Here is a 25,810-nt window from a genome sequence, read left to right on the forward strand (position 1 = left end):
GATGATTCTTGTGATGTTTTTTGTTATGACTATAACTTCTTGTAATCATATCTTTTCTTTCACACTCACTTGTTTTTCTCTTACTGCGTTAGAATTTTACTATAATTTATGTTAAGATGGGCTACCCTCGACTGCCAGTGGAAAAACAATGTGAGTTGGCCCCTACGCTTCTCACTGCCATGGAAGGGAAGCCTCAGCCACAGCAGGATAGGTATGACCTCCTCACTCACCTGTCTCCTTCTGCAGGGGTCAACAGCTGACTGCCACATTTGGGTTCACTTGGCAAATGGAAAGGTTTGAGCTCATGTACTATTTTATCAGTAGCATTATGAAAGTTCTTGATGTAAACATTGAAAAATGTCTAGAACTAAGGACACTTTTCTAAATCTAACTGCTTCAGTTTTAGTCATTTGTTTTTAAGTGGTTACTTTATGTGATGTTAAAAGTCTTTTTTATTGAGTCTGGAGAGATGGCTCAGTGGTCAAGGGCACTGGCTGCTCTTTCAGAGGACCCAGGTTCAGTTCCTAGCACCCACATGGTGGCTCACAGCCATTTGCTTGCTCAGTTCCAGGGGATCCAGTGCCCTTTTCTGGCCTCTGAACACAAGGTTACCCTTGTGGTGTACAGACAGACATGTAGGCGAAATACCATAGTTGCATTATAACTAAAATGAACATTTTAACCAGAACATTTCTGTCTTGAAGGATAAAACATTTCTCAGCAAGTTTTGGAGGCAATAGAGTATTTATCTATTATAATATAGAGTCTGGAAAAGTGGAAGGACTTAGATGTGGGCTTAAGTGAAAAGATCTGTATCTCAGACCTGTCAAGGAGAAAGATGTTTCCAGTTTGATTTACTTACTAATTGATTGATAATGGTTTTAGGGATCAAATCTAGGGCTTCACAAACTCAGAACAAAAGACTACAGGTGTTTACAAGCAAAATTAGTAAATAAAATTAAATTGTTATTGAAATATGTTGAACTTTTGTTTAAAATTTAATATGAAGTACCTTTTGGTAACATCAAGTCTATTTTATATACATTTTTCCTAATTTTTAAAGTGATGCACCACATTGGCTAAGTGCCAATTACCACTTAATACTTTTAGTTTTTGTTTGTTTGTTTGTTTGTGTGTTTTTAAACAGGGTTTCTCTGTGTGGTACTGGCTGTTCTGGAACTTGGTCTGTAGACCAGGCTGGCCTTTAACTCAGAATTCCACCTGCCTCTGCCTCCTGAGTGCTGGGATTGGGCGTGCTCTACCATGCCCAGATTATTACTTAGAAAATTTTAATTTTTTTTTTTTTTGAGGCAAGGTCTCTTTGTATATCCCTGACTGTCTTGGAACTCGCTCTGTAGACCAGGCTGGTCAAACTCACAGAGACCTGCTTGTTTCTGCCTCTCAGGTCCTGGCATTAGGAAATCAAGACTACTATCTAAATTAGGATTTTGTACATAATTGGTGTCAAAATGAATAGCTCCTGATATAATTGGCAACTTTTATTAAGTGTTCTTTGTTCTGTTATTTCCATGTATAAAAATTGATTTATTAAGTAGCTTCAATAAATATAATTTTTCTTTCAGCTTAATGCATCTTTTAATACCAACCCTTTTTCACATGAAATACCCAGCTGAGTCTTCAAGATCAGCTGCTCCTTTTAATCTTGCTGAGAAGCCAAAGACTGTGCAGCTGCTTCTGGACTTCATGCTAGACGTCCTTCTGATGCCTTATGGGTAAGCTAGCAAGACAAATGAAGCCACCCAATGTTGTTCACTGAGTTCACTATGTGGGAATGAGGTGCTATTTTAAATGATTCAGCTCACTTGTGAATGGATGCATCTCTGGGGATTCCATCAGTCTTAAATGCTAAGGTCCAGCTCCTATAGACTGACTGTGCAGATGTGGAACTGCTCTTGTGATTTCAGACTTTGAGTCTCCTAGCTCCTTGTACCCTTTCGAAATCACATCCAGCTTTTCTCTGTTAGTTTTCTTTCTCCTTGATGTCCTGAAATCTCTTTGCACTGCCACCATTTAGTTTTGGATCTATTCAACTCTTGACTACAGTTTGGTTCTCACCCCTTTGTTGTTGTTGTTTTCCAGACAGGGTCTCTCTGTGGCTCTGGAGGCTGTCCTGAAACTCACTCTGTAGACCACACTGGGCTTGAACTCTCAGAGATCCTCCTGCTTCTGCCTCCAGAGTGTTGGGATTAAAGCCATGCACTGCTACCACCCAGCCACCTCTTTGTTTTTTATCTCAGTTTTTTTAGTGTACAAAATAATGGACCTCACTATGATATAATGTTATACATATATCATTGCACTTAGCTTTATCCCTATCATGTCTTCAAACTTCTCTACAGTTCTGTAGAGCTACCTGATTTCTAGCATAGATCTTAAAGCACATCTTACAGCTGGTTTCTCATAAGCCAGTCATTATATGCACTTCGTAGTTCGTACTCCCCTACAAGTACTTGTCATCTTATTCTTTAAGGCATTTCAGCTAGTTCTTGCTTTAGGATATATCTATGCAGAAAAACTGACAACAGTGTCAGTCACTTTAAAAATAACTCTTAACTGGTTTGATACCAACTCTGTGTCTCTGACAGACATTTCTTATCCTATGTAGATATATTTGCTGTATTTTCTGTGTCCTCATATCCCAAGAACCACCTGCATACTATTTTGTGTTTTTTATCACGTTGCTGATATATTCATCTTTCTTAATTGTTGGCCCCTTTCAGTAAAGATGGGTTTTTTTAAATTAGTTTTTATTTAAATTAAAAACAGTCGTATTTTGCATACCAATTCCAGTTCCCTCTCCCTCCCTTCCCCCCTCAACAGCCCCTCATCTCATCCCCCTTCTGCTCCCCAGAGAGGGTGAGGCCTCCGATGGGGGAATCATCAAAGTCTGTCACTTCATTTGGGGGCAGGACCTAGATCCTACCCAGTATATCTAGGCTGAGAGAGTATCCCTCCATAGGGAATGGGCTCCAAAGCCTATTTGTGCACTAGGATAAATACTGGTTCCACTGCCAGAGGCCTCATAGGCTGCCCAGGCCCCCCAAATGACACCCACGTTCAGGGGGCCTAGTTCGGTCAAATGTGTTTTTATCAAATTTAGGAATCTGGCCGCCTAGTTTCCAGACTATGGTCTGCCACTAGCCTACTGGTAACGTGCTACTTGCCTCCTATTTTCCCTGTCTTGAGTGTGTATGAACATGGAGGCCAGGCAGTGGAGCTTCGTGTCATCTGATCTCAGTGCAGAGACGAGGATGTACAGAGACGAGGGTGTACAGAGACGAGGGTGTACAGCCATGAGGGTTGCGTTCTCCAGTTTTCTCCTCTTCATCTCCTCTAGTTTCATAGCTCGAGCTTTTTGTTTTTTTTGTTTTCAGGGCCTTGACTGTAGGCATGAAGCTGAGAGAATAACTGGTAGTGGGGCAAGGCTTTAAACTCCCAAATTTCACCCCCAGGGACTTACTCCTTCCAGCAGAACTGTACCTTACCCCCAGAAGTACCAATAACTGGGAACCAAGTGTGAGCCCCAGGAGACATTCTCATTCAAACTACCACAGCCTCCAAGCGTTTTATTTAATTATACTGAGAGTTTAAATATCCATTATGACTAGATTTATCAGTATAGAATTATACTGTAGAAGGGGCTTTTGACACATAATTGTATCAAAAATTTATTTCAATTGTGAGGAATACTAATTTTAAATGGATCACAATGAATTAGAAAGATAAATAAGGTAACAATAACAAGATGCAAAGAGCTTTGAGTATATAATGGAAAAATTCTTATTTTTTTCTGACTTTTCCTACTTTTAAAACTTTATGATTTGTGTGTGCATGTGGGTATGGTGTATGCGGAAGTCAGAGGGCAGTTTGGTGGAGTTGGTTCTCTTTTTCTACCTTTAATGGGTTTCAGCACTCAAACTCAGGTTGTCAGACTTGTGTGGTAAGCGCCTTTACCTATTGAGCCATCTTGCTGGCTCCTGACCTTTTCTCTTTGACCCTTTTACTTTGCTTTGAATTTTTATAATGTTATGTACTTGTATGTTGGCAATTTGTCAAAGGCTTTAGTGACTTTCTTTATGTGAGTTACAAAGAAAGAATAATTGTAAAAGCTCTGTTTGGAGCATAGACCACCAGTGACCATATTGTGTCTGTATTTGTTAGTTAAAAGTCAAAATGAAGTGAGGAGAGTCTTTACTAACTCATCAGATAATAGTATGTATATGGAAATGGTACAGTTATTTTGTACTCACTATTGTTAAGTGATAGGTTCTTCTGATTAATTTGCTGAGGATGTAGATACCTTTCCTTAGGATACCTTTAAGAGTCTTTGTTACTGGGCAGTGGTGGCACATGCCCTTAATCCCAGTACTCAGGAGGCTCAGGCATGGGGATCTCTGAGTTTGAGGTTGGGCTGGTCTGTGGAGCAAGTTCCAGGAGAGTCTACATAGAGAAATCCTATCTCAAAGAAACAATAGAGATTCTTTATGTTGGAATTTTTATTTTGATTGTTCTTCTAGCTTCTCAACCTTCCCAATGCTGTGACCCTTTAATACAGTTCCTCATGTTGTGGTGACTCCAAGCATAAAATTATTTTACTTCATAGCTGTAATTTTGTTGCTGTTATGAATCTTAATATTTCTCGATGGTCTTAGGCATCCACTGTGATAGGGTAATTTGACTCCCAAAGGGGTCATGACCCATAATTTGAGAATTGCTGTTTTATATACTACTATGTAGGGACAGCATGTAATTGATTTGTTTTATGAATATATGTGTAAATACACAAATGCACATTTTTATTTCCTTTCCAGATATGTGTTAAATGAATCCCAGAGTCGCCAAAATTCATCTTCAACACAGGGTTCTTCTTCAAACAGTGGGGGAGGTTCTGGAATCCCACAGCCTCCCCCAGGAATGAGCTTTTATGCAGCTAAACGAGTTATTGGTGATAACCCGTGGACGCCTGAACAGTTGGAACAGGTATCACACAGTTTGCTCATCGTGGGAGTTGGCCTTGAACACTTGCCCCTGTGAAGTTCATGGAAGCATGTGCAATGTAATTCATGTATATTTAGGTTCTCTAAAGAATATGTTTGAAAGGAGCAAATGATGCAAAATGTTCTTTTCTTCTGCTAGTTTTCTGTTAAAGGCCTAGGGAAAGGGAGGAGTGGGAAATGATCTTAGTCTTTCAAACATTGCTCACATCTTTCAAGTGTTATATTGAGCAGATTTAGTTTTCTATCATTTCAATTTATAATTATAGGTCTTAATAATTACTTAGCTCCTTTGATGCAGTAAAATTACAGTTTATTTTTCATTATTCAATTTTTAGGACTGTACATTTTGTGTAAAGTGAGGAACCTCTATACTTCACAAGTGAAAATGTGGGGAAAAGCATGACTCCCTTTTATATTTCTTCTTGGGGTTTTAAAAATTGGCATTAAGAATTTTATTCTGGATTTAAACAGGACACAGATGTTCTCTGAGCAGCTTTTAAAAATGACTGGTGCTCTACAGAGAAGGTGCCTCCCTGTGTCTGTCATCAGGCACCTCAGGGAAGAACAGAAATCAGTATGTAATTATTTTGGAATTCAAGCAACATGGGTTAGTCTTCCAATCCTTCCTTTATTTCTCCATAGCAGTCTCAATGATTTGATCCTTTTCTTTTTGGGATTGTAAGTGACCATTGATCAAAAATGTTCCCAGGAGAGGGAAAAAGAAGCCAGTGGGGCATTCTTGCTACTCAAAAATTTAAGAGTGTTATATTCAATGAGGGCTATAATTGATTAGATTATTTCATGCTTGTATACCTTCTATTTTCCCTCCTTAAACCATATGTGAGGAAGGTAAATAGAATAGAAACCACTCTATTGAGTATGGCCTGTGGCAGGCTCTATACTGGGTACTTTAAGTACATTATCTCATTTAATCCTCACAGCAACTAATGAGGTATCGAAATTGAGCTCCTTTTCTAAACGGCATTGAGGTTTTGAGATTCACTAGACTTTGAACCTAGTCTTGTCTGAGGCATAAAGCTGTGTGTGCTGGAGAGTAGTAATTACTGTTATTGTTCACTTAATAGTCTTAAGTTGGTTATTGTTTGCTGAATTTAAAGGTCTCTTTGTGTTTTTTTCTGTTTCATAATCTGATGTTAAAATGAATAGTTAAGCCTTAAAAATGAATACTTTTATTCAAAATTATTCAACTTTTATTTTTTCTAATTACAAAGGTTAAGGTTTAAGTAGTCAGGGTTAGAATCATAGGGTTCAGGATATTTAGCTTAGTTAGTAAGAGTGCTTACCAATCGTGCATGAAGCGGTGGTTGAATCCTGGCACTCCATAACCAAGACTTCATGGCAAGGGGGATCAAGATGTTCAAAGTCATCCTTGGCTATAACATAGTTCATTTGAGACCCTGTCTCAAACAAAACAAAACAACATAAGAAACCACACAAAATTGCTTAATGACAGAGTGCCTAGCAGGCAGGCAGGCAGGCTTAGGGCCCTGAGTTCAATCCATATTACGTCAAGGATAACAAAAAGTTAAAAATCACCTGTATTTCTGCCTTCCTAGTTAGCGTGCTCTCTCTCTCCCTTTTCTCACTCACTCACTCTCTCTCTCTCTCTCTCTCTCTCTCTCTCTCTCTCTCTCTCTCTCTCTCTCTCTCTCTCTCTCTGTGTTTGTATGTTTATATGAGGAGTTTTTGCATGATACATCTACATCTTGTCACATAATAGTTTAGTCTTTATCTTTGGGGATTAAAAAACAACCTGTTCTTTTAATTTTGTGTAAAGTTGGATCATGTAATATTTTAACTTTTAATGATGAGAATCTGTAGTTTTCAGTTTTCCTTTATACATTTTTTGTCATGTATTGTGTATTTGACTTCTATAACCATGCTTTTGTAATTTATGTTAATAATTCCTTCTCTTTTCAAACTGTATCTCTTAGAAGAAAGTTATATTGAGCAGGGAGGAGAGGTAGGTCTTTTTGTGATCAGTTGCACTTTTTTATTGGCATTCTTTCTCATTTAATAGTATTTTATCATTCCTAATTTATGTATCTGAGAACTATTGTATAAGTAGTTTTTAAAGTAAAGATTCAGTTTTGCATTTTAGGTGTGTTTGTCCCAGAATGATCTGTAGTGAAATTCATAGCTCTTTGCATTTCAGGAAGTTCTTCTTAGACTCTTTGTTGTATTTCATTGAGCTTGTTGGGTTAAATACTACCGTTGGGTTAGAGTTGCACTGGGATTGACTAGAGTGGGTTTGAAATCATATTCTCTGTTTTTAGTATCATAAGAAAGTAGAGGATAGCTGAGCGATGGTGGCACACACCTTTAATTCCAGCACCGCGGAGGCAGAGGCAGGTGGATCTCTGTGAGTTGGAGACCAGCTTGGTCTAAAAGAGCTAGTTCCAGGACAGCCTCCAAAGTCACAGAGAAACCTTGTGTCAAAAAAAAAAAAAAAAAAAAAAAAAAAAACAACAACAACAGAAACCAAAAACCAAAAAAACCAAAAAACCCAAAATACCAAAAAAAAAAAAAAAAAAACCACAAACAAAGAAAGTAGAGGACAAGAATGTATATTTTAACAATAGAGTAAAACTCTGGAATTCCTCACAAACATCCATAGAGCACTTTGTTCTTAATGTGTCATCACCTTTTACCTGGAAGCTACAAATAGAGATTTAAGCCCTCATCACTCTGGGAAGGTTGTGTAACCTCAGTGGGGAGATTTATCATTGTTTTCTTGTCAGAGACTTGTCTCTGTAGCTTGCCTTCATCACTTACTATGTATTTAATATCTTAAGCCTTGCCTCAGTTTCTTCACCTAAAAAGTCTGTAATAACATCTACCTCATAGATTGTGAGGGTTAAATGAAATCATGAATAGTTACAATTTACTATAGTGTCTGGTACATTATAAACCTAAGTAGGAGCTCCTACTGTTACATTAATCCATGGCTTATGACCATGTTGATATGTTAAACAATACTTTTAGTGAGTGTTCTTTGTTTCCCTAACCATTCTTTCTCCTTCCCTTCGCTTATCTACAGTGCAAATTGGGCATAGTGAAATTTATAGAAGCTGAACAGGTGCCTGAACTTGAAGCTGTTCTCCACCTGGTGATTGCTTCTAGTGACACACGCCATAGTGTGGCGACAGCGGCAGACCTGGAATTGAAAAGCAAGCAGAGGTAATTGCTTCCTTGTTAAGTTTTCAAAATCAAAAGGCCAGAATTCCTAAGGCTTTGTAAGGTTTTATGGAATGAGATTTTCAGCTTAGGAAACTAAGACACATACTTAGTTTGTAAGTAAAGTTTACCAAAGAGCAAAATTTTGTGTCAGAGAAAAACGCTATTTGAAAATGCATTTTAAGCTGAAGTAGGTTAGGAATGCCATCATAAGAACTGAAACTTTTTGCTAGGCAAATAAACTAAAAGTTAATATTAAATATATTAGACACAATCAGTAATTTTTAATTCTTCTGTCTCAAACCAGTTGACCACTTTGAATAATGAATGTATATGTATTGTGGTTACTGTAGTAGAAAGTACGTTTATGGAAAGAATTGCTGAATAAAATGAAAAGAGATACAAATAGTAGAAACACTTAGAGAAATACTCTGTATGAAATCAAAATCCTTGGAAAGTGAACCGTGAACTACCAGTTTGTACGTATGTTTCAATATATGTATATAGCTGCTGGTAAATCCACTTAAGTTTCTGCAGAAGTGCTATATCTCATGCCCTGTTTAAGCAGTGAATCATGAAAAAAATTATACACAGTAAATCTGGGAATTTATCCTCTAATATCATTCAAAAGAAGAAAAATACATTTAGAAATGGCACAAATTTAGTTACTATATCATGTCCTATAGTTATTGAAAAATAAAAATTTTCACAATAGGGATAAATTACTGTATAAACTTTTGTGTTTCTTTCAAAAATTTAAAAATGGTGTAGCAATATAAAATGTGCTCCTCAAATAATAGTAAATAAAATAGAACACAAAATGATATAATCTAATTATAAAATTTTAAATGTTAAGCATCTAGATTGAAGTATAACTTAAAAATTATTTGGTTAAAAAATAAAATCAAGCTAGACAGTAGTGGCTCATGCTTATAATCTCACCACTTGGGAGACTGGAGCAAGATTACAAGTTCAGAGTTAGCTTTTGCTACATAGTGAGATCCTGTATGTATATTTAAAATTCATATCATGAGGTTTTGTAATGGATTGGTGGATTTTGAGATGGTCTTAGGCTGCCCTTAGACTCCCAGCCCCTGTTCCTGTGCCTACTGAGGATTACAGGTGTGTAGTACCATGTGTAGAAGGTTGAATGAATATATTTTGCTAAAAATAACATGCTTCAAGACAGAGGTATAACATGAATAATATAAACCCAGGGACAGATATTGGGTTCAAGCTGAAGATTAGAAAAGCAGAGCAACCAAGCCAGTAGCTCAGACTGAAATGGATGATCCAGTCTCCAGAAATCCTCAAAGTGCCATGCTCTTCACCAAACCTCAGACTGCAATCCTATACTGCTAGCTCTCCGCCACATGGCTGGAGAATAAATCTGAGACTCGATACCTAATGCCCCACTCCTATCTTTACACAGCCCTCTATAGCTGGGATTAAAGTTGTGGGATCCCAAGTATTGAGGTCTCCTTTGTGTGAGCTATTTCTCTTTTAGGCTGATTCACTCTAATGTAACCCTGGGTGGCCTTGAACTCACTCTTGTCTCTAGAGTCCTAGGGTTAAAGGTGTATGCCACCACTGCCTGGCCTTTTTGTCTAGCTAGTATGGCTTCTGGGATTAAAGGTGTGTATGTATCACCACTGCCTGGCTCTGTGGCTGTGGCTAGCTTTGCATTTTGATCCCCTGTAGATTTATTAGATCATAAACAATATATCGCCCACATAGAGGAATATGGAAAATGTCATAAAACTTTTATAAATATATTGTTGTACTTTGCTCACTCCAAGAAGACCAGTGCAAGGAGGTATATTAAGAAAAAAGGAAATGAACTTGATGGATATTAGTTTGTTCTCCTGTTGAGATACTTGGGTGGGTAATGGTGGTGGCTGTGAGTAGCTTACCACTGAAAGGCATATGAGGTGGTATATAGCAGGACTTCTTAAATTTCATGATCTTTTTTATGTGACTGTTGGTGTTTAGAAATACACTAAAGACATTTGCTGGCAATAAATCATAAACTTATTTTAAAATAATCTTTGCTGTACATAATAATTTTCCATTTGTTTATGATGAAAGCAAATTTTTCTATTAATAATATTAATATGCTTGTTAATTTTTACACAAAGAATAAAATCTTGGCTGAATATTTGATACCTTAAGACAGATCATCTTTAACCTGCTTCAGTGTTGATTGCATTTTTGGTTTTACAATGGTTACTGCTAGGAACATTGCTTTACATAAATATTCAGTACAAAATGGCAGAAGTTTAAGACATTTAGAAATTATTGGAAATTCTGTCCTAATCCAAAATCAAACCCCATGTATTTAAAGTTTAACTCAAGTCAGCAACTTAGCAAGTTTTAATAAAATATTCTAACATGATATAATTCAAAGATAGACGGATTTGATTTTGCATGCTGAGGAATGATGGTAGGAAACTAATAGAAATTTTATTTTCTGTATGTCGGCCATTTTCTATGAGAGATGGGATGTACAGTATGAACAGAAAAATTCATAACATATGCTGGTCTTTAATATAGGCACAAGGGGTTTCAGTCAGTGTTTGCTTGTGTTGTGTGGACTGACATGTTAAACATTCAGAGAAAAGGTTAGGGAAGCTGCATAATGCAGCGTGAGTCAGTACTACAGAAATACTGTGGATTCATTACATTTGATTTTGAATGAATTTTCGGTTGTTCCATGTTTAGAAACTTTACTGATCAAAATTGGCTATAACCTGATATTTGGTACTGTGATCCCATATGGGAGTCTTGACCCACAGTTTAAAGAGAGAGACATAGCGGAAGTGATAGTCACTACCTTATTTTTATTCGTGTCTTTTATTGATTGAATTTGAGAGTCAAGCTTAACCTTTCCAGACCAGAGTGAGCAAATTAGATTACATTTTTTCTAACATTCTTTGAAGTTTCAAGTCTATTTATTGCTTATAACTTGGAATATTTCTGATATCCATTCAATGGATTTAGTTTTGGAGTACTAAAAGATTCTTCATCCACAGCATTTCATTAAATTTGAACTGGCCCCACTACATACCATATTGTAGATTTGATTGTTGGAAGTACAAATGTAATTCTTAGATATATTAATTAATTTTGTTTTTAGGATAAATGTATATATCATAAAATTACATTAAGAGATAAAAAATTTGTAATGAAAACACATAGGTAACCATTTTGTGAAAGAAAAAAAGCTCAGAGTATCTCTAAAGTGTTGTTTCTGTTGTCCTCTGTCTACCTCCCAGCTGTATTGTCAACCTGTTAGAGTCTGGGGAAAGATACAACACTAAGTCATTGATTGTCATATTGAAAAGAAATGACAATAATGGATCAATTTGGAAGAAAATTTGTGTTCTATAGTTCTGAACATTTTACAACAAATACATAGTCACAAAAGTAAACCTTAAAAAGATTAGTACAGCAAAATAAAAGGAACAGTGAAAAAAATTCCTCTCTGGTTAATCACAACTAGGCATTTAGTTTGCTTTCCTAGACTATTTCTTTGTTTTCTGAGTTGTTCAAAACCTGAAGTTCTGTAAGAGAGAAATAGTGGTGGAAGTTGATTAGTTAGCATCAAACAGCTGAGAAAAGATGTAGGCGAATAGTACTAAAATTGAAATGTAGAATACTCTTGCGAATTGTGGGATTGTGGATAGCCAAAGATGAGGCAGATTGATAAGGTATGGTGGAAGAAATGAATCAGAAATACAGTTGAGTCAGGTGTTGGTGGCTCATGCCTTTAGCCCCAGCACTTGGGAGGCAGAGTCAGACGGATCTCTGTGAGTTGGAGGCCAGCCTGTTCTACAGAGTAAGTGCCAGGATAGGCTCCAAAGCTACACAGAGAAACCCTGTCTCAAAAAACCAAACCAAAACAAAATACAGTTGAGCAGCATAACTAAAGTGTTTTCACACAAATAACAGTTAAGTTGAAAGTAGAACCAGTGTTCAAAGTTATAGAGGAGATAATATGTGAGAACTTTAGCAACCAAATTAAAGATTTAATTATTAATAGGTTTACAAAATGAGTGAACTTTAGCAACCAAATTAAAGATTTAATTATTAATAGGTTTACAAAATGAGTGAATGAGTCCCATTGTGGTGGTGATGGGTCACTGTATCCCAACTCACCCTTTTTTCTGTACCCCAAATAGGACTGAGTCTCTGTGACAAATAGCATTGTAACTTCTCAGATTTAGGTATTGAAGGTATTAGGCTAGGTAAGGAATTTTATGATGCCAGGAGTCATATAACAATATTGGAGAAATACAATAGGTTATAGGTTTCCTAGGGTGTGATTATTTGAAACAAAACTCTTTTTGTTGTTTATCATGAATGGTTAAACAGAAGCATCAACCGCTGGCCCAGAGATTTTATTACAAGTGTAGCTATGTCTTCTTTGTCTACTCTGCCAACCTGCTCCATAGTATTGGCCCTGACCCACTGTGTAGGAGGAACTGTGTCCAGTTTTTCTACCCCCTGTGGTGTCGAGGTGGGCCCTTGGCTACAGTAATGTGCTGCGTCACAATGGAAGAACTGGAATGGACAGTTTGTAGTTTTAAGGCTGACTTTGAAAGTAGTCACCTTCATTTCTGCTCTTCCACAGTATTGTTTGTTCATTCTGTTTGTGTGTTTCTGACAGTTTTCTCCCATGACAAATATTAGAGTTTGTATTTTTTTTTAAACATGGAAATGGGAACAAAAATAATTTTAACTATCTCTATTGAAACCTCCCACAGTTTAATTGACTGGAATAATCCTGCCATCATTAATAAGATGTACAAGGTATACCTTGGGGATATACCACTGAAGACAAAAGAGGTAAGTTGCTTTGATTTAGTTTCAAATCAGCATAACAAACATTGTGTTGTCATCAACTGTATTTTTCCCCTACTTAGTTTGTAAGCTAAATCCATGTTTTATGAAATGCTAGTTTTAAGCCATGTTTATCTATGTGAATTAAACTCCCGAAAGGTGAGTTTCATAGATCTTATGTTTTCAATGTAGATGCATAAATAATAATGATAAATTATCTAGATGGGGGATTCACAAACTTTTTCTGCAGTTGTTTTGGTGCTCTGTAAATGCTATAGCCTCTGAGGCTACAACTGCTCAACTTCTGAAACATGAAAAGAAGCAATAGGTAGTATATAACTGAATGGACATGGTTGTGTTTCAATAAAATTGTGAATTTTGATACTTGAATATCATAATTTTCATGTGCTACAAAATATTATTCCTTTTTCTTCTTTTCATTTAAAAATATAAAAGCAATTTTTTAAAACTGCCAGTCCTTGTTGAAATGAATGTTGAACCATGTATGGTCTATTAGGTGTAGTTTGCTAATCCTGGTTTAGAATCTAGAACAAAAGTGTTTCTTTGCAGCCTCAAAGTAACATCATTGCTTATTGAATTCTCTTCACTGTGTTTCAAAGTATTCCAAATTCCAGTCCAAACATACATATGATTTGTGTGTTTTGTTTCTTTCCTTTAAGGTAATAAATAATAGTTAATAATTCTAATTAGATTAAATTTAGTGGTGTAGCAGAAATTTGACTAATCATTCAACTCTCTGCCTCATGTTGTTTGTGTAGAAAATGAAAGAATTGGGTAGATTATTGGTTTGACCTCTTTGGAGTACAAAGAACTTTTCAGGGGTTCTATAAATACAGGAAATTATTTGCCAGTTTTATATTTGCATCAGTGGCATGAGAGTAATGGTGGGCATATATTGTGTGGGATACCCCAGATTAAAGCAAAGCTGTGTCACATACTTACAGAAGAAGAAGAGGGAGGGAGAGACTGGAGGGAGGAGAGGAAGAGACCATGGGAGAAGGAGGGAAAGAGAATGGGAAAGAGGAGATGAGTGGAGTGATTATACTTTATCCTAATATCCTGATGAAGCATTAGAAGTTATTTTACTTGAAGAATGGGTAATTAAGCTATGATTATTGCGACTGGTATTTTGGCAGAAAAAAAAATGAGAACACACATCAAAGAAAACTGAAGTTTTTTTTTAATATTTGGAATGAAAAAAGTTGAACAAATATAATTGTGGGAAAATTGAATATTGACTCAATAACATAGCAATACATTTCCTGAAGATCGAAAGGAATACCTTTCAAAGTATGTGTTGGGGGTGTTTTATTTTGAAACGTTTGCTTAACTCAGTAAGACAGTGTTTTCCAGATGACCAGTGATGTTACAAAAGCATACAACCTAATCTTAGACCCATCCACACTGTAAGACAGACAGTGGAATTTCATTCAACAGCATCTGCAGGAGCTCAGCAATTTGGCTTAAACTCCAAATTATACCTAAGCTTTAGGAAACCATTATTTATTAAGTTTTGATATAGAATCAAACATCTACAGTTAACTTAAAAAAGGGTAAAAACCATCCCTCTTTTCTGACCCTGTGTCTTCAATCTGGGTTTTATCCCATCAAGCAAAACAGCTATCACAGCAAAAATCAATGTAGAGTATGGAAAACCCAGCACTTTCTAGTAAGGTAGATTCTGAAGATAACTTCCAAAAAATATAAAATGATGTTGTTCCTCAGGGCATTAAAAAAAAAAAAGTCTGTCTTTAAAAGGAAAAAATGTTATTTATTAAAATATATGAATGTATTGATGTTTCAGAGTTCTCAGTTTTAATATTTAATGTAACAGCTGCTAGTAGGTGATACTTTTGGAATCTTTAGTAATTAAAAAATTACTTAATTTTATATGCATGAATGTTTTGCCTGCATGTATGTTTGCTTACCATGTGCATGTCTGCTCCCCGCAGAGGCTAGAAGGTGACTCCTGGGTCCCTTGAAACTGGAGTTAAATGGGTGGTTGTGATCTACCATGTGGGGGCTAGGAATCAAACCCAACTCCTCTGCAAGAGCAACAAATGCCTTTAACTGCTAGGCCTTCCCTCCAGCACCTCGGAATCTTCAATAATTTTAAAGAGGAAAAAGCCACAAATAATTTTGAGATGCCTTATAATCAAATATGTTTTTTTCCCAGGGAGCAGTTCTAAAACCAGAGTTGAAAAGAGACCCGGTCAGCACCAGAGTGAAGTTAAAGATTGTCCCTCATCTTCTTCGCTCTAGACAGGCTGCTGAGACATTCCCAGCTAACATTCAGGTAATTTGTATTGTCCAAAGAGGAAACATGGTTTGAACAAATAGCTTTACTTAGGAAAAAAAAAATGGTATTAATGGATATTCAGAAAGTAGACTGATTCATATGACAAGACTAGCAATTTAATTTCTAACTTATCTGTATAAATTATTTTGTAAAATTGTATTTATATATACACATACACACATATACATATACATACATACATACATACATATATACATATATATATAGCTTATGGTTTCCATTTACTTTAAATATGTGGTAGTAATTCCATTCTGACTAGTTTTTGTGATTGCCGAGCACCTTAAGAAACTAAGAACGCGCGCGCACACACGCACGCGCGCGCGCGCGCGCGTGTGTGTGTGTGTGTGTGTGTGTGTATCTTTTCTACAGAATTATTACCATCATAGTTATGTAAATGAAAATCAGGCAGTATGCAGTTCTGACTCTGTCTTTAAAGTCCTTTTCCTTTCTTTTGTGCTTACAGATGATAGTAACTCACTATTGCTTCTTGATTTAGTGACTGCAGAAGTCTTCTCCCCGTCTCTGGGCTGTGGTGGCCCACATGCTGTCTGTCTTCTGTATTGACAGCAAACTACCTTTGCTGTAGGAATTACTATATTGTATTGGGGAAGGGTATTTGATCCTTTTTTTAAATCTTTTGTTTTTAACCCTCAAGGCAGATATTTGGGGAGTTGTCTTATTTAAGGTTTCTAGAGCTGTGAAGAGACACCATGACCCGGCAACTCTTATAAAGGAAAAACTTTTAATTGGGGCTGGCTTGGTTTCTAAGGTTTTAGTCCATTATCAGCATGCCAGGTGGCATGCAGGCAGACATGGTGCCAGAGAAAGAACTAAGAGTTCTACATCTTGATCTACAGGCAACAGGAAGTGAAATGTGTTTAGCCCTGGGTGTAGCTTAAGCATAAGAGACCTCAAAATCTGCCCCACTTTCTCCAACAAGACCATACCTTCTAATACTGCCACTCTTTATTGGGGCCATTTTCTTTCAAACTACCACTGGAATCTAATTTGTTTACATTATTGCTTCCATGCTTAAAATTGTGGTAAAATGTACTTGAAATTTGTAATATTCAGTTCATTAACTTAAAAAAGTCCCACTGCTACAATTCTTTTCATCTTGCAAAGCTGAAACTCTGCTTTTATAACATTTTCATTTTCCTTTGTGTTCTGCCAGCCATTATTCTGGTTTGCATCTCTATGAATTTGACTTCTTAGAAGTGAAATTATACAGTATTTGTTTTTTAATTACTAGCTTATTTCATTCAGTACCATATCATTGATGTCTGTCTGCTGTAGTGTCTGTCGGGATTTCATTCTTTTCTAAGAATGAATACCTCATTCCTCTGTTTGGCTCCTTGGCATATTTCACATTTTAGCTTTCATGAATAATGTATGCAGAGTTTCTCTGTGTCCTGGCAGCCACTCCCAAATAACCACACTGGGACTTATTAATTATAAATGCTTGGGCAATAGCTCAGGCTTGCTGCCCACTAACTCTTATATTTTAAATTAACTCACATTTCTTATCTACACTCTGCCATGTGGTTTGGTACCTTTTCTCAGTATAACAAGTTCATCTTTCTCTCCACATCTCCTTGAGATTCTTAGAGTCCTCTTCTTCCTCTTCGTGCTCTCTTTTGTGCCGCCTAACTTCTACCTGTCTAGCTATTGGCCAGAAGGGTTCTTTATTAACACAATCACAGTGACATGTATTCACATAGTATAAAGTTATATTCCACATTTCCCCTTTTTGCCTAATATAAAAGGAAGGTTTTAACATTAGTATAGTAATGGGGGGGTTGGGGGGAGGGCACGGGAGGAGGGGAGGGAAAGGGAGAGGGACCTGGAATTAACTTGTGAAGCATCTTTGTTTCTAATCTAAATTTAAACTGAAAAATAAAAAATAAAAACAAAAAAAACCCCATTAGTAATAGTAAAATAATATACAACAAAAACAGTTATCAAGTAAGAATTATAGTTACATTTGTATTTGACAAAGTTATCAGCTGTCCTCTCCTGAATAGTTCAGAGTTTTGTACTAATTTATTTTCTACCATGATTAGGGAAAACTGTAACTGTAACTATCTAGTCTTAATCCACCCTATCCAAGACCTGAGAAGGACATAATATTACCTGAGTAAACAGGAAGTGCAGAGCAAGCCATTTCCAAAATTAAGAGATGACAGAAACAATTGACTGCCTTGATGGTAACCCAAAGTTCTTCTGTAACGTTGGGGCGTCCAACTTTGGCCTATTACATGTGACAGACTTTTCTGAGAAGCAGGGAATTTTGAAGGTTTCCCTACTTTGTCTTAGCACTTTTTTTTGTGTCCTGCTGGTCCAGTTTGGATAGTGTACTGTCAGCAATTGAGGCAAGGGCAGTTTCTTTGCCCAAAAAGCTAGCTTTTGCTATAAAGAAAACACATTCCATAAAGAGTTTCTTTGAAGTCCTTTATCCTCTTTTGAAGTACATTGGTGTTATAAGGAGCAGACATGTCTCACTGTCATGAAAAACTTTAGATAATTAAATATATTAAATGCCATATTCTGTAGATCTTTGAAATGTTTGAAGACCATCTTTCTATTTAAATATATCTGTATATGACCTTGAAAATATGCCTAATATGATTTTAAGTTTGACTATTATAGATGTATTCTTAATTATACATTACATTGTTAAATGAGCTGCATTAAACACAATACCCTAAACAAGAGTAGAAACATGCATACAGTATAGCAAAATTAAATTTGTATCAATAAACCAAAATTTATACCAGCGTAAAATATTTTAAGATTCATAGCTGTGTTTTGAATTAAACTAGATTGGATAATCCATTTTTTTTCTGTCATTCCTGTATCATATCTCCCTTTTTTCTTTTAGATAAAGATATTTGATTTTAACTCTTTTTTTTTGTTTAGCTTTTCTTTTTCTGACCATGACCAATAACAACTTGTAACCAACCCCTGTAAATAATGATAAATATTCATAATCCATTGAATAACCCAAACCCATGTATACCCCATCTTTTGAGAATGTGGGCATTGTTCTCTAGACTGCTTCCAGTTGTCTGTGGGCACTCATCTCTTTGGGAGAAACTTGAGAAAATCAGAGTAATTGTCAGGTCTTGGCTGCAGTAGGTTGTGAGGTTGGACCACCTCAGCCAGGAGGCTTGAAGCTGTTTTGGATGCAGAACTCTAAGGAGACTTTAACAGAGGTATTTTGAGATTCTGATTCACCTGGGCTGTTTTTACTGGTGTCTTGTGTCCTTGCTCTGAAAATATGTAAACTTTTCAAGGTAACATGCATATTTGTATGAGTATAGACCATGTTGTACACAAGTAGCCAAAGATGGTAGATGGTTTTCATTTTATTTTTGAGCAGGTAAAATATACATTATGTGTTTTGTAGTTTTTCCAGGTTTATTTCTTTATGCTTGTAGTTAAGATTTTTAGGGGGTCTTCCTGATCGAACCTTATCCACATCAACCCGGAATGAAGTCACAGACTCTCATTTCCTGTGGAACTAAAATCAAAACCTCTTCCCAAAGTAACATTTTTGACTTCTTTTTAAAAGTTAAGATAGCCCTAAGTATCTAGGTTGGTTCAATTTAGCAGTCCAGTCCCGGCAATCCATGTCTATCAGCAGTTGTCATTTGCTCACCAGGCTGATTTCTAAATTAACTTTTGCCTCTATCTCTCAAGCCTAATTTTGAAGTTTTTGTTGTTGTTTACATTAAGGAGTCTGACTGTATCCTGGATATTAGCCTCTTAATTAGATTCTTTTTTTTTTTTTTTCTTTTGAATTTTTTGAGACAGGGTTTCTCTGGCTTTGGAGGAGGCTGTCCTCGAACTAGCTCTTGTAGACCAAGCTGGTTTCGAACTCACAGAGATCTGCCTGCTTCCTTCTCCTGAATGCTGGCTGGGATTAAACTTTAGGTGTGTGCCACCACTGCCCAGTCTAGATTCATTTCTTGTATTTTCTTCTTCTATGCTATTCATCTATTATTTACTTTAGAAATTTATTTATTTTATTAGTTCTTAGAGAGTTTCATACAAGTGTGTTTTGATCATTTTCACTCCTCTAACTTTTCCCAAAGTCACACTCTGCTTCCCTACCCCCTCACCTTTGTATCCTTACCAAAAACCAGCTAGGTGCTATGAGGAGAAGTCTTTAGGAGTCAGTTTAGTAGTACGTCCATCTATCATATGTCTTAATTAGGGTTTCTATACCAAAACACCAGTGATGTACACTTGCAGCCTACTTCAGGATGGTGTGAGTCAAATTGGGTCTACCTTAGACTTAGTCAGGTCTTTACCCGATGCTGGGGTAGCTAGCTACTCCTTGTGTGAACTCTGTCTTGTATATAGGGCTTTTCATTTCTATCATCACGGGCATGACTGATCTCTAAGATATCTTAAACTAGCTTTGGGGATCTGGATGGAATCCTGCTTCCTGTTCTGTAACTAGAGTTTGCAGGTCATTGAAGATGGTTTTCAATTGTAGTTCCAGTGATTCAATCTGTAGTTATTGACTTAATAGTGCTATTAGTTCTGGAGGTCTTCTAGTTGTAGGCCCATCCCTGAATTTCAAGAATAGTGCCTGGACACCTTAATTCCTTTGCCTTCCCTGAAGCTGGAAACTGTACCATGTAATCTTCCCATCAGCTGCCTGGGTCCTGCTGCTGTCTCAGCCTGCAAAAAACATGCAAGACACTATATTAATTATGAAGTTGTTGGCCTATGGTTTCTTAATGACTAGCTCTGACTTAATTATTAACCCAGAATTACTAATATATATTTTTATAAGGTTTTATCTTACCGAGGATGCAGCCTCATGTGTCCCCTCTTCCCAGGATCACATGGTGACTTTCTACTCACTACATTTCCTAGTCCCCCCTATCTTGCTTCCCTATTGGTCAACAGTGCTTTATTGACATATACACAGAAGGACTACCCCCATCCTCTCCTCTTTTCTGTCTAAATAAAAAGAAAGGTTTTAACTTTAACATAGTAAAATATATAACAAGGCAGTTATTAAGCAAGAACTATAAGTACAATATTTAGTCCATTAACATTTAGCAAGATTTAAAGAAAATATCATCTATCCTATCTTCATGAGTCTAAAGTCTTATATGTAACTTATTTTTCATCATAACTAAGAAAACTATAATTATAACTATGTCTTCAACTCCATCAAAGCCCACGGAAAGATAATATATAAACTCTAGAATTGACAGAGATATCTTGATACCTGGACAGTCACTTGAAGTTCCTCTGTAATGTTGGTGTATCCATCTTCAGCCATATGTGTCTGGCTGACTTCTCAGCAAAGCAGGAAATTTTAAACTGTCCACCTGCACTGGCAGTTTGTCAGTCATTTTATCTGTGTCCTGCAGACTGTTTGGTAGACTCTTCCATGAAGTATGAACCCTGTAGGACTGTCCATCTTGTTTTGTAAGTTTAGTAGTCACTTTCCTGTGGGTCCTGCATGTCCAGTTTATACAGCTTCAGTCAAACAGTTCAGGCAAGAGCAGTTTTCTTGCCCAAATAGCTAATCTTGCCATGTTGAAAGCAAACTCCATAACGAGTTTCTTCGATGCCCATCTTCCTCTCAGATGCAATTGGTTTGCCAGGAATAGTTGTGTCTCACTATCATGAAAAACCCTAATCCATTTAAATGCCACATGTTCTGTAGGTCTTTGAAAGGTTTAAAGAATGTCTATCCATCTCAAATACATCTCTGTATATGTAGAAAACGTAACTAAGCTAACTATAAGTTCTGACTAGTATAGGTAACTATCTTTAACCTGTGTTTAATTATACATTACATTTTTAAATGATATGCAAACACAATACCTAAACAAAAATATATATATATGTATATATATATCACAAAATTGACCTTAAATTTGTATCAACAAATGAAAATCCATCTCAATACAAAGTATTCATTTTTATTCCGTAATCTCCCTTTTACCTTTAAAAAGAGATTGGTTGTGATCTTTAATCATTTATAAGCAACCACATTTAAATGAAAACAAAAATTTATAGACAATATTTGGGAATTTGGGCATTGTTCATTCCAAACTGCTTCCTGCTGGTTGGGGGTACCGTCCATACCATGGGGATCATGACAAAACACAGAAACCTGGCGAAGTCCTCACTTTTTGTAGTCTGCAAGGCTACATCATCTCAGCTGTCTAGATGTTGGCTCACCTGGGCCACTGCTTCAGGGGGTCTTGCTTCATCAAACCACACTAGTATGGAAGGATTCCATAGCTTTACATGTTCTGTGGCAACACAAGGAGAAATTCTTTTCCCAAGTAACCTGTCCTTAAATTTAAGTTTAGAAGTCAAGGCATTTTTTAAAAGATGTAAGTTGGATTGATTTAGTAGCATTTCTTTTCTTTTCTTTTTTTTTTTTTCCTTTGGTTTTATGAGACAGGGTTTCTCTGTATTGTTTTGGAGGCTGTCGGTCCAGCCTGGCCTCGAACTCACAGAGATCCGCCTGGCTCTGCCTCCCGAGTGCTGGGATTAAAGGCGTGCGCCACCACCGCCCGGCTCAGTAGCATTTCTTTTAGCAGTTGTTGCTATTTCCTTAGCAGTCAAACAATTCAAAGACAACACAATAGCATACAGTATCCTGACTCTCTTTGTACTTTTCATTTTTACATGGCTTTTTATTATTCTATTTCTTTTCTTTTATTTATTTATTTTGTCTCTGAGACAGGGTTTCTCTGTGGAAATCTATCTGCCCCTGCCTCTGGAGTGCTGGGATTAAAGGCTTGTGCCACCATACCCAGCCATTATCCTGTTTCTTTTCTCTTCCAAGCGTACTTATATTTTTAAAAGGTTAAACTATAAACCTTTTAGAGGTTTTACTTCCTATGAACCCGACTTTACTGTAAACCTTTGCTTTTCTGGCCATGTGTTTGTTATTTGCTAAACAACATTGCTAAAATCAAAGTCACGGCTGTTGTTTTTCCAAGATGGTGAGCGTAAGTTTACTGTCAGCACTGACCATGCAAGTCTCTGCTTGTCTCTAGCAAAACAGAGCCCACCTGAGAAAATGCTGCTACCAAGAAGCCATGCTTCTCTCTGTTCTTCTGTTTTTAAAATCCTTTTAAGTTTTTGTCATTCTACGTGGAAATTCATGCCCTACATTGGGTGCCATATGCAGTGTGCATTCTTCCCGCCAGCCTGATTCCTGAGCCTCATCAGTCCCAAATGAACATGCAGGACACTATATTAAGTATAAAGCTGTTGACCATTTGCTATGTTTTCTTAATAGCTTGCTCTGACTTAATTATTAACCCATAACAGTAATATATATATTTCTATAGGGACTTATTTTACTGAGAATGCAGCATCCTCTCTTCCCTGGGATTACATGAGATTCTCCATTTTTGACATTTCCCAGAATCCCCCTCAACTCCTAGTCCCACCTGTCTTGCTTCCATAGTGGCCAACAGAAGGACTTTCCCCATCAAGAAACCTTTCCAAACTCCACATTTTTCTGTTTCTTGTTGGAAGATGAGGCTGCCAAGTACTTCTCCTGTCTCCCGTGCTCCTCCTCTTCAGTGCCGTCTTTGCCATCTTCATTATCGTCATCTTTGTATCCCTTCTCTTCTGTCCTCTTTGAGCGGGCTCTCACCTGTCTCCTGTGTGTCTGTAAGGTGATTTATGGGTGATCTTAACTCAGAGGCTATCTTCCTCCGCTTTCTTCATAGATGACTTTTAGAATGCTAATGTTTCTTTTTATTCCTGGTTGAATGTTTTATTATTTAAAGATAAGGAATTTTATACATCTTCATAAGTGGAAATAACCATGTATTTTTCCTTCTCTATTCTGTTGACATGGGTTAGTATAGCAAAGAAGAGGTTTTTGTTTTTGAAATGTCCTTAACTTCCAGGGCTAAATCTTTACATTAAACAAACTATTGTTGTCTGTATATATGATATGTAGGAACGTGCATGTATCATGTTGCATGTGTGGACATCAGAGAGCATCCCAATAAATCTGTTTTATTGTTTTTAAAAACGGAGTAATACTCCATTGTGTAAATGTAGCACATTTTCTTTATTCATTCCTTGGTTTAGGGACATCTAGGTTGTTTCCAGGTTCTGGCCATTACAAATAAAGCTGCTATAAACTTAGCTGGACAAGTGTCCTTGTATGATGGAGCATCCTTTGGGTATATGCCCAAGAGTGGTATAGCTGGGTTTTGAGGTAGATGATTTCCAGTTTTCTGAGAAAGCACCATATTGATTAGAAAGATTATTCTTGTGCTTCCCCCAAATGTTTATACTGTTCTTAAGCTACTGCCAATACTTTAATAACAATTGGGTTTATCTGTTATCGCTGAGTATTTGGTTTTGTAATTGCTACTACACTACTTATATGAGATACTTTTTAAGCAGATAAGTTAGTCATAATCTTAGTGAGTTAATATAGAAATTCCTCATATTAAAAATGAAATGGGCTGGCACTGTGTCACAGTGTGTAAAGGTGCTTGCTGCCAAGCCTGACAATATGAGCTCATTCCCTGGAACCCACATGGTGGAAGGAGAGACCTCCACACACGTGCCATGAAATGTCCTTCCCCAATAGATACATATAAATCATTAAAAAATTAGACATTTTTGGGTATTGTATGTTGTGACACTTTGTTTTTGGTTTAACAAATAAAGCTGAAGATCAGAGTGCAAGGCAAGCCACACTAGTCAGCCATAGAGGCCAGGCAGTGGTGGTGCACACCTTTACTACCAGCACTATAAAGGAATATAAGGTGGGTGGAGCCAGGAGTGCAGTATTCAGTCTGCAGTCAGTCTGAGGACAGGATCACCTCTTTTGGTCTGAGCCTTGGCAGAGGTGAGTACTATCTAGTGGCTTGACTGTTTGTCTTCTCTAATGTTTCAGCTTTCCCCTCTCATATCTGTCTCTGGGTTTTTATCATTCGTGCTACAATGGTATTTTAAGAATCATTAATCTGATTCTTATAACATGGCAAGATAATAAAAGGATTAATTGGAATGCTGATGTTTTATGAAAAGATTAAAATTTATAGTCCAAGAATTGTTAGTTGTTTTTTCCTGTTCAGAACAGAGGTGGAGTATCATATGCCTTCTCAAAGGTGTGTCAGGAAGATGAGCTTCATCTGAGTAGCAGCTCCAAGGACTGTGTGACGATGGGGGAGAGAAAGGCAGGATAAACTGTTTAGTAGAATGGTAACCCTGTCTCTAGAAATGTATATACTGGCTGCTTTTGTATGTTAACTGGACACACGCTAGAGTCATCAGAGAGGAAAGAGCCTTAGTTGAAGAAATGCTTCCATAAGATTCAGCTGTAACGCATTTTCTCAATTAGTGATCATGGGGGAGGGCCCAGCCCATGGTGGGTGGTGCTATCCCTGGGCTGCTGGTCCTGGGTTCTATAAGAAAGCAGGCTGAGTAAGCCTCTGCCTCCAGGTTCCTGCCATGTTTGGGTTTCTATCTTAACTTCCTTTGGTGATGAGCAGCAATACAGAAAAGGAAGCCAAATAAATTCTTTCTTCCCCAACTTGCTTTCTGTCATTACCTCAGTAGAAACCCTAAGACAAAATAGGAATATAGGGAAAAAAGAATTCTTACGGAAGATGGGCAGTGAGTTTTGAAAACACTCAAAGTTGGACTTAATTTCAAAGCACAAAATTACTAGAAATAATGTCTAAACCTTATGAGATTAATGACTATTTGGTCCAACACTCCAGGCAGCTGCTTATGTATGTATGTATGTATGTATGTATGTATGTATGTATGTATGTATGTCTTAATCAGAACCATACCTGGGACAAGGTGCTTCAAGACTGATAGCTAAGAATATCTGTGGCAATGTTTTCTCTTTATGGAAACAGGACAGATGTGAAATTACTGTAATGTTAAAGTATCTACTTTATACCCGACGTTGGGAATTTACCTAAAGGGATGAAATGGACACATAATAAATACCAACCATAGACCATAGAGATACTGTGGTAGAAGCCTGTGCCCACCAGATAGTGAAAGCACAAGGGAGAGTGTGCTCAGTGGAAGGAGGTGGGATCTGCAACACTTACTTCAGTTGCAGCAGTGTGCTTTAGTGAACAATAGAACGGGTGGAGATGGTTACTAGGCTTAAAGGGAAAGGGGAGTCTGTTAGGTAGAAGCAGCATCGTGAGTGAGACCTACCCATGTAAATTGTGTTTAAGGAGCTGCCGTCTTTTGTTGAAGTATAAGATGTTGGAAAAGGGGTGGAAAGAGATGGCACCAGAAGGGGAAAATCTCCTAACCGTTCCCCATTTACTGAGAACATAACAAAAGAGTGCCAGCCTCTGTTGTCCAGTATTATTTTAAGGTGTGTTACTTTTGTTTATGCTCTGGAACATTTGTTTAA

At 37.0% G+C, this 25,810-nt stretch overlaps 1 protein-coding gene across 7 annotated transcripts in view; it reads left to right on the forward strand.

The window, feature by feature from the left end:
- Ecpas (Ecm29 proteasome adaptor and scaffold) overlaps positions 1 to 25,810 on the forward strand; it is a 114,073-nt gene that overhangs the window by 33,921 nt on the left and 54,342 nt on the right. For 6 of the 7 annotated variants that reach the window (XM_040737895.1, XM_040737890.1, XM_040737883.1 and 3 more), the window contains 6 exons: positions 93 to 211; positions 1,584 to 1,733; positions 4,833 to 5,001; positions 8,080 to 8,219; positions 12,983 to 13,064; positions 15,256 to 15,375. In XM_040737895.1, the coding sequence (XP_040593829.1) occupies positions 93 to 211; positions 1,584 to 1,733; positions 4,833 to 5,001; positions 8,080 to 8,219; positions 12,983 to 13,064; positions 15,256 to 15,375 (780 nt within the window). Of the gene's footprint in view, positions 1 to 92; positions 212 to 1,583; positions 1,734 to 4,832; positions 5,002 to 5,489; positions 5,593 to 8,079; positions 8,220 to 12,982; positions 13,065 to 15,255; positions 15,376 to 25,810 lie in introns of those variants that run through there. The other variant, XM_040737897.1, reaches the window with a different exon arrangement.

The sequence above is a fragment of the Mesocricetus auratus genome, unplaced genomic scaffold (assembly GCF_017639785.1).
Source record: "Mesocricetus auratus isolate SY011 unplaced genomic scaffold, BCM_Maur_2.0 Super-Scaffold_6730, whole genome shotgun sequence".
In the NCBI taxonomy this organism is placed as follows: domain Eukaryota; kingdom Metazoa; phylum Chordata; class Mammalia; order Rodentia; family Cricetidae; genus Mesocricetus; species Mesocricetus auratus.